Here is a 13134-nt window from a genome sequence, read left to right on the forward strand (position 1 = left end):
TACTTCCCCAGTAGAGGCTGCCGTGTCACAGGGGCCTGGCTCCGGACAACTGTTTCAAACATTTAAGCTGGAGCAAAACATACCCCAGGCTCAGACACACCACCGGCCTGCAGGCCAACGGATCAGGGAACAGACAGAGGCAGGGAGAAGGAGGGAAACAGAAGAGTCCAGCTGGGGCCCAGGGCTGGGGCAGGGATGACACGGCCCCCAAACCCCAGCGCAGCCCCACCCAGGGCAGCCCGGGCTCGTCGACTCGGACCAAAGGCCAAGCTCCTCATTTCCCGGTTCTCGGTGCAGCCACAGAGACCACCAGGCCTGCTCGCGGAAAGGAGCCACTGACACTGGGTTTCCTCTCTTTTCAACACTAAAAACAGCAACACCACTCCTCGGTTTCTCGCTTTTGGTCGGGCTGTCCTAATTGCTTCCACATTCTGGGCCGGTGGTGGACGTCCACAGAGGGGCAGAGGCACCGTCGCTGGGGAATGCCTGAGTCCTTCCCGAAACCAGGCATCCTCTCTGACCGGCCGCTCCCACCCGCCTCAGTTCTCCCTGGGCCCAGGAGGCTGGTCAGGGGCCAAGACTGGCAGCCTCCCTCCTGCTTTCTTTCCTGGCCTCCCTCACCCCAACCTCCACTCAGGCCATCAGGTCACTCACCATCCCTCAGCGCGGCCACCAGGCTCTCCAGGCCCGGGAAACCGAGGGGCCAGGCCAGCCACCCCGCTGCCTGCTGTCCCCCACCGGGCCCAGCCAGTCCAGCCCTGCTCTGGTCCTAGACATACCATTCCAGCCCTGTCCGCTGGGACTGATCGTGGCTAGTCAAACAAAGGCTAAGTTCCAACTCTGCGTAATGTGCTTTTAAAGGGCCAGTGTCCCACTTGGGTTGCTGGGGACTTAAAGGCACACCTCCCTTTTTCTGTACAGGAAACAAGACAGCAAAAACCCCAAAATCCCTCAAAAGTCATGATGAGATTAGAGGCCTTGGGAAGATTTTAGACAAAATGCACAAGAGTAAAAATCCAAATTTCATCTGCAGAACCCCCCCAACCCCAAAACAAGGAGGCTACATCTCAAGAAGAAGAGTGGGAAGGGCAGAGTTTTTAAGCACTCACAGCAGGCCAGCACAGCACTCAGCACTTCACAGCAGCGTCTCGTTACTCCTCACAACCACGCCACAAGACAGGCAGCAGCTGGGCCCATCTTACGGAGGAGGCAGCCGTGGCGGGCAGAGGCTCCCGACTCGCCCAGGATGGCACAGAGCGGCCCAGCCAGGGCCCAGCCCAGTGAGGTCAGCCAAAGCCAGGATTCTTCTCCCACCTGCTCCCTCCAGAGGCCCCTCCTGTTCCATATCGACTAGCATCTTTCCTTCAAACAAGCAGGCGAGGATGAGGAATCATTTGTCGCAGGTGCCCAAACACTGGGCTTTCAGTCTAGGCCTCAAAACCCTGTGAGGTCGGTTCTATTCTTTCCCCGTTCTCACAGATGAGAAGATTGGAAATCATGAGGCACAGGAAAGGCAAGGAGAGGGAGGAGAAAAGAGGGGGTCCGCAGCCCCTGCAGGGGTGGGGCAACCGACAGCCAGGCCCTCGTCCCTTCCCAAACAGGCTCTACAGTCAGAGGGGGTAGGTAAGGGAGCCGTCCTTCCAACCTCAGGGTTCAGGCAAGCAGACCAAGGTCCAAAGGAAGGGAAGAGGCGGGGCTGCAGGGATGGGGGCTCTCCTGGGGCCCCTAGGCTCCAAGGGTGGGCAGGGGAGAGGAAAAGAGAGACGTGACTGCCTGGGCCTCAGTACCTGGTCTAGCAAGCCCTCCAAGAAAGGCTTCCTGTCCTCTCCGTCCTCCAAGAAAGATGGGTCATTTCCGGGCACCAGGAGTGGTTGGGCAGCCCATAGGTGCTGTACAGCCATCCTATCAGAAAGGCCAAGGCCAGGCGGAGTCCTCAGACCTAACTCTGCAGGGGCCAGGTCATTCAAGGATTTACCACCCTCAGTACGTTTCTATGGAGCCTGGCAGTCAAGTAAGTCTGAAGCCGTATAGCCTGGTGGTTAAGAACATGAGCTCTGAAGCCAGACTGTTCAAATCTGGACTGTGCCACTTGCAACCTTTTGTTCTTGGACAAGTCATGTCACCTCTCCGGGACTGTTTTGCCCTCTGCAATAATAATAGTACTCAGCCTCACGGGCTTGCTGTGAGAAGTCAGTGAGTTATAGAACAAAGCCTGGCTTCCAGTGAGCACTTAATAAAGACCGGCAGGTTTAGCTAGGTTGAAGGACGCTGCCCCAGGATATGCTGGGAGACACAAAGTGGGAAACTAGCTTCCTGGGTAGTGACCCTGGGAAAGTCACATCTTTCTCTGGGCCGCAGTTTATTTCTGTAAAGAGGGGGTCCACCTGGGACCCTCAGTGACTACCAGGCAAGACCACCCTCCAGCATGTCCCAGATGCCCACCCTCCTCCAGAAGTATCCAGGTCATAAGGCCATAAAGGCTGAGAAAGGCTGGGCTGTAGCCTGAATTCTTTGCAACGTAAAAACAGCCTGCCTCTGGCCCACCCCACCCCCCAGGCTAACTGGGGTCTGCTGGGTAGGGAGAGGGTGCAAGGGCGCAAAGCCACATGGCCTGTCAGGAGGCAGCATAAGGCATCACCTCTCCAGGTAGAACCCAGCCGCACCCAGGCATCTCTGGACCTCAGTCTCCCCACTCCCTAGTGAGGGGCAGGCCCTCGCCTCCTCAGGTGTCTCCCAGGGGACTTGCTGCAGCTGAGCTGGCTTTCCATTGTGAAGTTTAGCAGCCCTGCAAGCCACGCCACACCTGCAGCATAAACAGCCTCCCAGAAGCTGTGGGCTCCCTGGGCCCCAAGAGCCCCCAAAACTTGATCAAGTTCAAGGTCTGCCTCTTTCTATCTTCCTGGAGCCTAAAGCAACTGGTGTGTGTGCTCGGGGAGGGGGGAAAGGGGAGAGGGGGAGAGAGGAGCACCAGAGAAAACAGGGGCTAGGAGGCAGGAGGCATGCCTTGCAGCCCCAGCAGAGCATATGGCCACTATTCCTGAGGGGCAGTGGGGGACCAGACCCCTTACACCCACCATCACCTTCTCATCCATAGGGTTAATCAGTCAGTAAGGAGTGGCGTGATTGGGAGGTCTGCAGGGCTGAGTGGCAATTCTAGTTGTGTTACTTAGCAACTGTGGGACTTGGGGCAAGTTCTTTCACTTTCCTGAACCTCAGTTTCTTCAGGTACAAAATGAGGAAATACACTATCCTCGGAAGATAACAGGTGTAAAAACACTGGTTAACCAGATGCAGAGAAAGCATTTAACAAAACAACTTGGGAACCCAAAGACTCAAATATCTGGATGTCATTCATTCAACAGGAGCATTAGATCTTAGGCTGTCCCCAACCCTGCACTGTCTCCCCAGTAAGCCAAACACATTCTAACCCACACCCCGACCCTGCCACACAGCCAAGCACTGCGGGAGGTCAAGGTCCCAGCCACCCAAATATTCTGAAATAGACCTCAGACTTCTCCAGATGCCAAACACACCAAGGAACCTTCCAGAGCAAAGCCACCAGTGCAAACCAAGTCCAGCTCTCAGCTCTGGGAAGGGCGGAAGGGCCCTCTGAGGAAAGCCAGGTCCACAGTGCTCTTCCTTAGGCGCCCCGGACTCAGAGAGATGGGGCAGGGAGGGGGGAGGACAGGGCTGGGTGACTGCAAGAGCGGAGAGCGAGCCACTACAGGGTGGTTAGCAAGCCCTCCAAGGAGAGAGGGAGACAGAGCTCAGAGAGCTATTGAAGACCACTGAGGGGGGGCCCGATCCAGCCCTCGCCAGTCCGGATCTCTAGGGATTCCACTCAGAGGCTCCTGATGCAGGCCCAAGGTGGGGGCCCACGGCTGGTACACGGAGACCAGGACCCGGGACCTGTGAGCCCTCACCTGACCCTCCTTGGCTTCCCGGACAGGCCGCTCGCCCTGCGCTTCTCAGGCCCTGCTGCCTCCTCTTCTACTCACTTCCTTTCTACTCAACACACCTGGCCTGACCCCAGTGCTTCTCCCAAAGGTCCCCACAGGCCTTCGTGTGACCAAAGCCAACCACAGTTCCTGTCTTCTCCGTACTCAACAGGACAGCGAGCTCCCTCCCTGAAACCCAGGCCACCACCCCCTCTGAGGTGCCTCCCCTCCCTCCCAGGCCACTGCCCTGCTTTCCCAGGACCGCACCACCTTTCCGCCAGGTGCTGGAGTTTCTCAGGCTCTGACGTGGCTGCACTCTCCTTCAGTAAAACACTCTCCTTTGGTGATCGCATCCACGCCTCAGCTTTAAACACCTCCAGGGCTCAAGACTCCAAAGTTTCTATCCCAGTCCTCCCCACCTCTGTCCTCCAGACTCACATATCTAAATGCTGACACCTCACAGAACCTCAAATCTGAAATGTCCAAAGTGGAGCTTTGTCTCAGCAGCTTAAGCCAGGAGTCTCAGAAGCCAGCCACCCTCCCTTTCCTGGCCTCCAGAACCCAATCCATCAGCAAATCCTACCGCTACCGCCTCTAAAATCTCTCACACCTGTCCACGCCTCTTCACCGGCCCTACCCCGCCTCCCCACCCAGGAGTCAGAGGGACTCTTTAGAAAGGCAAATCAGATTATTTAACTCTGGGGCTAAAAACTCTCCAGTGACTCCCTACAGCAATTTGAATAAATCCGAACTCCTCCCCAGGGAAAGAAGTCCGCGAGAGTGACCGGCCTACCCTCTGACCTCATCTGGCAATCCCCATCCCCCAACTGGAAGCCACTGCTTTCCCGCCCTCGGGGACTTTGCACTCGCTGCTCCCTCAGGCAGGAGCTCTAGTTCCACCCTCTTCTCGTAAAGGCTGGCTTCAGGAGGCCGGTGGAACTCAGTCCTCCCCCGGACCGCCCCGGCTACAACAGGTCCTGCCCCGCCCCCATTACTCCCCACGGAAACACTTGGCTGTTTCCTTCACATCATCTTGTTCGTTCAGCCAGCAAATATTTATTAAGTGCAAACAGTGAGCCAGACACTATTTTAGGCACTGGGAATCCAGGTGCTGAACAAAGCAGACAAAAATCCTGACTGATTATCACCCAATCTGGAATTACTGATTTGTTTCTCCACTCACTTATGATTGCCTGTCTCTCCTGCCAGAAGGGAAGCTCTGTTGTCTTTCCGCATCCTAAGGGAGGGTCTGGCAAGAACTCAGTAAGTATTTATGAAATAAATATGCAAAAACAAAGAAACAAAGAACAGGACAGCAAGAGAACCAAACCCAGAAAGACACAAGAAGTCAAGAGCCACGCCTTCGCTGCCTTAAGGCAGATGCCTGTCACTACGCCGGGGTCGCAGGTGAGCAGGAAGGCTTCTGTGACACCCCAACCCTCCTAGGGGACAGACTAGATGCACAGGGGCAGCTGGTTAACCGTGGAGAAGAGGCATGACTGCAGGCGTGCGCGGTCAGGGAGAGCTCCTAGAGAGGTGAAATCTGAACACGGCCAAGCCCCACCCCGCTCCCCAAACCTATGGAGAGGCAGGAAAACAAATTTGCGTTTTAGGGCTCTGATGTTCTTTGCTCGAGTAGAAAACAAGGAAAAAACCTTGCTCCAAAAAACCATGCTCCACAAAACCCTTTACTTTTTATTAGTGTCTGGATCAATAAAAGTTTTGGGATTAAAGCTTCCCTCCTGCAATACTAACCATCAGAGAGACAGCCTAGGATTATTAAATCTGTCTCCAAGAGGCAGTGGCTAGGAGCCCCCGCGGCTTCACCCTGCTCCTCACCTGCGCTGGGAGGCCCAGGCTAAGCGGACAGTAGCCTGAGGGCCCTCACTGGCTCCTCAGCTTGGGGTCAAAGCCCCCTCCTCACAGCCCACCTTGCCAACCCCACCAGCTCCCTGGGCCTAGATCTCCTTCCCCCCAGTTTTGCCTGCCTGCTTCCACCTCCTTGGTCCTCCGCTCAGTGGGCTTCTCCACCCGGATCCCGAAGACTTGAAGCTCCCAGGAGGACTGGGCCTGGTTCCCAAGAGGGAGGAGCCAGTCAAGCAACCCAGCCCCCACCTTCCCCCTTCCTTCCAAGCTGGTGGAGGTCTCCCATTCTTCCCCCGAGGCCAGCGTGAAAACCAGGCTGCTCGGGAGGGGCTGTGGGGCATCAACAAGGCCCTGGCCGGAGAGTGGGTGGGCTCCCAGGGCTGGGCCCCCTTGGAGAAACAGCTCCACACCCTCCAGCCTCCACCCACAGCCATCGAGGTGCCCACCCCCAGGGCAGGAAGTTTCCTGCACCCCCTTCCCCAGGCAGAGCCACCCACAGACCTTGGCGAAGGGATAGACCTCTGGGCTGACCCTGGTCTGGGCACCAGGGGCCTGGGAGCCAGATCTGGCTTTCGAGGACGGCCGGGTCTCCACAGAGCAGCTCCTCCGGCCCGGCCCAGGATCTTGCCGAGGTTATCACCGAGGAGTCCGAGGCCACACAGGCCCATTCCTGAGGATGGCGGGCACCCAGGTGCCTCTCCCGGCCAGATCAGAGGACCGCTCAGTCCAGGCCAGCATCTAAGAGCTGTGACCAGGCAGGTTTCCCCTTCCCGCAAAGCACGTGCTGACTCTGTCTTCCAAGTTGAAATTTCAGAAACGACTTAAAAAAACACACCGGTGACAACGTCTAGAGGTTTCCAGGTCCTCCACGGAACAAGTGGAAAATTACAGTCTTCCATACAGGTAACCACATGGCACAAACTCCAGGTCCAAGAAGTCTAGAAAGACGCACTTTCAGCCACGAGCAGGTCGCCCTCCAAAGGCACCTGGGCGGGGTGCGGGCCCTGGAACCGAGCTCCCGGTCCGGGAGGCTGCAACAAGGCTCGCAGAGGAGTCTCAGGCTCCTCCCCAAAGCGCTGACTCCGCCCAGGGTCATACCCCGCCCGAGTCCCGCCTCCGGGCCTTTGCACTTGCCGTTCCCTCTGCTTGGCCCAGGCTCTAGGCCAGGCTGGTTTCTCCTCATTCTGCTCTCAGATCAATTGTCGCGCGTGTCCTAGTAGAGGTGGTTCTAACCAAAGGAGCAACTTCCACCCCCACCCCAAGTTATCACTCAGCTTCACTTTCCTCATGGTACTGATCTGAAACAAGCTTGGGCCCCCTCCTCCTCCCACCTGGAGAACGTCGGGGCCTGTTCACCTGGTAGGCCCGGCACACCTCGGGCCAGTGCCTGGCACAAAGTAGGCATTAACAGATGTCCTGATCGAATACTAGTGTCCTTCTGGTTGGCCTGAGACAGGCCGGCCAAAGCTAAGTGGGAGCTGGGGTGACCGAAAGACTCGGGGACGCGCCAAAACCACCTCCCCCGCATCCAGCTCCTGGAGCGTTCCAGGCTCCGACCCCGCGGCGCCACGCCCCTCGCGCTCCAGGCCGGAAGCGGCCGGCTCCGCCCCCCGAAGCCCCGCCCCCAGCCCGCCCCCCCGAGCCGCTGGCCCTGCCTTCCCACGCCCGGCGGCAGGGGACATTCCGCGGCCAGCTGCCCCCAGCTGCAACCACTTTCCGCCCCAACCCGCCGCTGTGCTCCGGACGCGGGCGGGGACGAGGCCCGGCCCACCCCCCCACTGCCCGCGGAGGCCCCGCCGGAGTTCGTCGGGCTGAGAGCAGCAGTCCCGAGGCCCCCACCCCCCCGAGGGCCAGTACCCTCCCTCTCCCGCACTTCCATTCGGACATTTAAAAAATGCGAACAGAAACGGAGGTGCAGACAAAGCCGGGGATTTGCCTACTACGGTCACCCAGTCAAACGGGGTTCCCGACTCCCTGCACCGACTCGTTGGAGCTAGACCTTTTGGGAAGAACTGGGTTCAAGCTCCCTCCCAGGGCGGTTGCTCTCCTGTATCCGGGTCTGAGCCAGCAGGACAGAGGGGGAGGGTTAAGTGCCAGAGGGAAGAGACAAGGGGATGAGCTGCGCAGGTTTGTGAATGCTACAGGACGACAGGGGCAGTCAGACCCAGAAGCCCAAATGCTGCCCCACCCGCTGGCCTGGGGGGGTTCATCCTTGGGTCACCCTGACAGGGCCCTTACTGAACTGAAAATCCCTCTGGGAAAGGCACACCTAGCCAACCTGACATTTTCGCCTGGGGTTACCCGCTTTGCCATCCTGCTTGAAAAGCCACAGCAATGTTTTCCAAGTATTGAGCCTCTACCACACACAGGGAATCACACACCTCCCTTAACAGCCACCATCTGGAGGGGCTAATCAAAGTAGAGTGGCTGCTGCATAACTTTCTGGTGCAACGGGATTATGGAATCCAATCCCTCCATGTAAATATGGATAAACAGGCCGGTGGGAGAATAGCGCCCCTGCCTGGGGTCCTGCCTACTCCATAGCCTCTACACCAGAGGCTCACAAGCCCCAGTTCAGCCCATGGTAATTTCAGCCTCATCCAGACCCTCAGCAACAACTGAGCTCCTATTAAGTGCCAGACTGTCAGGCACCTACTGTGTGCAGGTAGGCAGCACTCTGGCTGGGGCATCTGCAGCGCTGGTGAAGAGGTCTGACTGTAACCCCACAGCAGCCCCCAACCTGGGAAGTAACTCACTCCGTCCCCTGCTGTGTCCTTGCTTGGGCTCAGCTCTGTTCTGAGCACAGGTGATCCTGACCACAGGTAATCCAACAAAACCCGCCCCCCCATCTGCATCTGCTCACACCCCCAAAGCCCAGAGAACTCTTAGCCAGAGGTGCACTTATGGTGGTGGTTCCCTTCCTTCTGAGGTGAGGTTTCCCCTCGCAGCTTCATCTGGGTCTATCCAATGTCTTAATAAAATTTCAAAACCGGGGAGAGGTGAGGCTGTAGTCACCAAGGGAGGCCCTAGGGCAGAAGCAGCCCCTTTGGCTCCCAGAGCATCCAAGGCACCAGAGATGGAGGGGACAGAGCCCATCTCCGAGCACTCCTCCACGGCGCAGGCCCCAAGCAGGCCTCCCACTTGAACTCAATAATAGCAATAAAGAGGTAAGGCAGATACCGTAACCACTTTACAAATGAAGAAATCAAGTCTAGAGAAGCTCAATCACTTGCACAAGTTGGCCCAGCCACATCTGAAAGTACAATAGATGTGCCTCGCCCCAGACAGCCATTTGTACCTATTTACTGGTCCCCTCTTATCTCCCTCTCTAATTCTAATACTCCCTCCTCCTGGGAGCCTTCCCGGATTTCCCCCAGGCAGGAAGCCACCCCCACTGGTTGATCCACACAGTTCTAATGCCTTTTTATAACAAAATAGGCCCCTGTGACAGGACCTCTCCCTCTGCATGACAGCTGTCACAGGAGGGGGGTCACAAGCTAAAAAGAAACGAGCCTGTATCTGGGGTTCAGAAGATGTACTAACCAGCTATTTGACCTTGAATAAGGTGCTTCCTCCTTACCCTTCTAGCCTCAGCTCAGGGGACTGCATAACCTCTCGCAAGCTGCTTTCAGAGCCATCTTGAATAATATGTGAAAGGGAGTGAGAACACAGCGAGAGTCCTTGGAATTTCAGAAACTGACCCCGTGACTCCTGGTTCCAGTGCCCCCAGTGACCAGGACTCCCGAATCATTAGGCCCCACCACCCACTGCACACTCCTCACCTTCACACACACCCCCACCAGCCACAGGCCCTCCTCTTCTGCTCTTCCCCATGCATCCCTGCCCTCTCTCATGGCTACGCCTCTGCTCCCACTCATCTCCCCTCCTGCCCCAATCTCCAATTCTCATTCACCTTTCAAGGCCCAGCTTAACTGCCCCACCTCAGGGAAGCCTTTTCCCAGTGTCCCCAGGCCCAGGAGGTATGTGATCTCTCCCTCCCTTCCTGAATTCCCAGTCCTCCTCCCTTTCTCCTGGGTCCTGCTGCCTGTCCTGTCAGGCCCTCCTTGGGGTCTATTCATCTCTGGTTCTTCAAGTCCTAGGACTCAATAAATGTGTGATGGACCTCTTCTCCCAAAAGCTCAGAGCCCAGATGTCTCATGACCTTTCAGATCTGAAGGTGTCTCACCAACTGGGCCAGGCCCTGTGGGAGACCCTGGAACCTACCTTCCTCAAGGAGCTTCCCATTTCCTGGGGTACAAGGGAGCCAGCCCCAAGACTGTCAAGGAGCACTTCCAGGCAATGCTTGTATATCCCCTTGGGGAGAGAGATACATCCTGGGAGGGAGGACCTTTCTTGTGACCACAGCACTCTCCTTTCCAGAGGCTGTGTAGAGGACGGAGGCCCTTTGCGGCCTGCCCAGAACTGCCTCAGCCAGAGGAGGGCGCTGCTGTAACCCACTGCCTCCATCCAGGTGAGTCTGCAGGCCAGAAGCAGGCACAAGACCGAAGAGGGATGCCCCGCAGAGGACAGTCAGCCCCAGGCCCTGGCTGTTCATGGACAACGGCTTCTGAAGAGACCACTGCTGTACTCAGCTGAAGCTGAGAAACAAACTTGGTATTAGACTGAGGGCCAACTCTGGGTAGCAGTTTCAATGTGCCCCAGCTGTTAATTTATGTGAACACATCTATGCTTGTGTGGTTTTATCATCACCAACAAGCAACAAATGTGTTCTGGCACCAGCTATGTGCCAGGCCCAGTGCTAGGTATTTTACATACATTAGCTTCTTAATCTTCCAAAGAGCCATAAGCTGTGGGTATCCACAGGGATATTTTACTAAAATGAAGCTGAAGCACAGAGAGGTTGGAAAAGTTGCTCAAGGTCACACAGCTAGTTACTGGTAGGAGCTGCAATTCCAGGCCCCTCCACAATCTGGCCGCAGCCTGTCTTCCTGGCCTGAGCTGTCAGTGCTCACCATTCCAGAGCCTCTGTTCTCCGTCCCCACCCCTCAAGTTCCCCACTCCCTTTGTTTTGTGCCATGGGTGGGGGGCGGGTTGGGAGGGTGTTAATGTATATTGTCAGCCTGCAGCCTCCCAACTCCCTCCCCCTCTCCACCTGCTCAGACCCCGTCCTCCCTCCCGATAGGCCGGCCAGGCTCCGGCCCTCTGGCTGCCTCCCCCCACCAGCCTGGCTGCATCTACCCCATCTGCCAGGCCCCCAACCACTGTCTTGTGGTAATGACTTCAGCTGGCAGAGAATCCTGGAACCTTTCCCCCTACAGCGACGTTGACACACGTTCACTGAAAAACCGTAATGTTTCCATCAAAGCATTTAGGGGGAGTAAATTCCTACCCATGTGACGCCTCCTGGGAAAAACACAGAGTAAATTTACTCAACAGGCAATGAGACGTGGTCAGCACTTCTCTTTCTTGGTTGTCAAGGTGCCAAGTCCTGGGCAACAACCCGCGTGGTGTTCCAGGACCTGAGCGCTAACAAGGGGCGAGGGGAGGGGACGGTTCCAGTTCAGGAGCCTGTGACTGCTGCCCTGGCTGCACAGGACGCTGGGTCAGTTTGTGATCAAGACTTAGATGATCCCTAAGCCCCTCCCCAGGGACTCCAGTGCTACTCACTGAGCTCCCACCAGAGCCCGGCTTCTGTGTCTCTGGCTGGGTCACCTACTGCCAAGGCCCCAAGCCCTGTCGCCGCAGCCACCACCCCACCAGGTCTCCACCAGGCCAAGGTCACACACGCCCCCTAACATCACAACTCTGAAAGGTCAGGGAATTCAAACCTCCCTGAACCGTCCCCTTAACCCTGCCCCAACCCCTGAAACCGGCGATGGGGATGCAGGGGGGAGGCCCTGCTCCACCTCCAGGTTCTAACGCTGCCAAAAGGGGAGGTACAATGCCAGGCACTCGGACCTGGGGTTCCTAACCCATCCAGCTCCACCACTGGGAACTGGAATAACCATGAGGCCGGAGCAGCAGAGAAGATGGAGGAAGTGAGGCGAGGCCCACAGGCCACCGCCCTGTCCGCTCTTCTCCATGTAAGCAGACAGCAATTCTGCAACAAGGCGGCGCTTACAACCCCTCCCACGATCCCCCAGAGCCCCGCTCTTAGAGGTTCCCTGCTTCTAGGGAGTGGAGCGCAAGCGTCTGATTTGATTTTCTCCACATGTTTTCTGAGAATCTGTTGCAGCACTGCCGTGTCTGACACTACTGGCCTCCGCTCCGTGACGTGCGTCGGAAGGAGGCATCACTATTCCCATTTTACAGATGGGAAAACAGGCCCACCAGGTTAAACATCCAGTCCAAGGCCACACATCTAGACAGGGAGTGATCCAGGACACAGGCAGGTCAACAAGACACGCGGTCTCTGCCCTCAAGAAGTTGGCAGTCCAGTGGGGGAGGGGTGCGTACAGCCATTAGCGCCAAACAAAAACACACTTAACAGGCCGTGGGCCCCGAGGAAGCTGCGAAAGTATCCAGAGCAGGGCCTGGCCCAACAGAGGACCTATAATGATGGCAGGAACAGTTCCGGTTTGGGGGTAAGGAATTGGGAAAGGCTTCACAGAGAGGAGGGCATCCCAGTAGAGCCTCCTCCTGAGATCTGGGACCCCCACCAAGCTCTGTGCCTGGCACACCGTGCAAGGGAAGGAGTGTGGACAGACGAGTTAACTGGGAGCAGGCGCCTGGCACACTGTGTCACGTTTACATCGTGACTGCCTGGCCCCAGGAGGTGTGTCAAGTTCTTTGCCTCATTTACAAGACGGGGAGACAGAAGTGCAGAGCAGTCAAGTACTCTGCTCCGAGCAACACGGCTAGTAAGGTCCCTGTCGTGTCTGGCTCAAGGCCTGCCTTTCCAGCAAGCACTTAATTTCTCTGGGTGTCTGTTTGCTCATCTGTAAGGCACTCCACTGTCAGAATCGCCTCCACTGCAGACTGCAGTTGGGCAGCCTAGGTTTGGAAGGTGGCAGCCATGTGATTCCAGACCCCGATCCTGCAGCCTGTTGGGTGAACGAGCAGAGGGGGCTCCCCTCCTTCAGAGTCAAGTTTTCCAAGGAACGGCCACCGACACGGAGTTCTAACTGGTGAGCCTGGTGGCACGGAGCCCAGCAACACAGCCAGTGGGTGCCGTTGTTGCAGGGGAAAGAGCTGAGCACAGCAAATATAGCCGTTGACCCAATTCAGTTCCGTTCTGTCTTCGAGAAAATAATTGAGTTTAAATGAATAGGCTTCCCATGTCCCCTCTGGTCTCGGGGAGGGTGGAAAAGGAGAAGGGGAGACAGGAACACTTTCCTGGGCTCACGGTTGGTTATTTTTGAGTCATTAG

The 13134-nt window shown here is 56.9% G+C and overlaps 1 protein-coding gene across 12 annotated transcripts in view; it reads right to left on the bottom strand.

The window, feature by feature from the left end:
* The window catches only part of DAB2IP (DAB2 interacting protein), a 170718-nt gene that overhangs the window by 39872 nt on the left and 117712 nt on the right, over nt 1-13134 (bottom strand). Inside the window, exon 1 of one of the 12 annotated variants that reach the window (XM_061199986.1) lies at nt 6306-7278. The exons of 9 other annotated variants lie outside the window; for them this stretch is intronic. In XM_061199986.1, coding sequence (XP_061055969.1) covers nt 6306-6472 — 167 coding nt within the window. In that variant the 5' untranslated portion in view covers nt 6473-7278. Of the gene's footprint in view, nt 1-654; nt 758-6305; nt 7279-13134 lie in introns of those variants that run through there. 2 more of the 12 variants (XM_061199987.1, XM_061199988.1) reach the window with 2 other exon arrangements.

The sequence above is a fragment of the Eubalaena glacialis genome, chromosome 9 (assembly GCF_028564815.1).
Source record: "Eubalaena glacialis isolate mEubGla1 chromosome 9, mEubGla1.1.hap2.+ XY, whole genome shotgun sequence".
NCBI lineage: Eukaryota > Metazoa > Chordata > Mammalia > Artiodactyla > Balaenidae > Eubalaena > Eubalaena glacialis.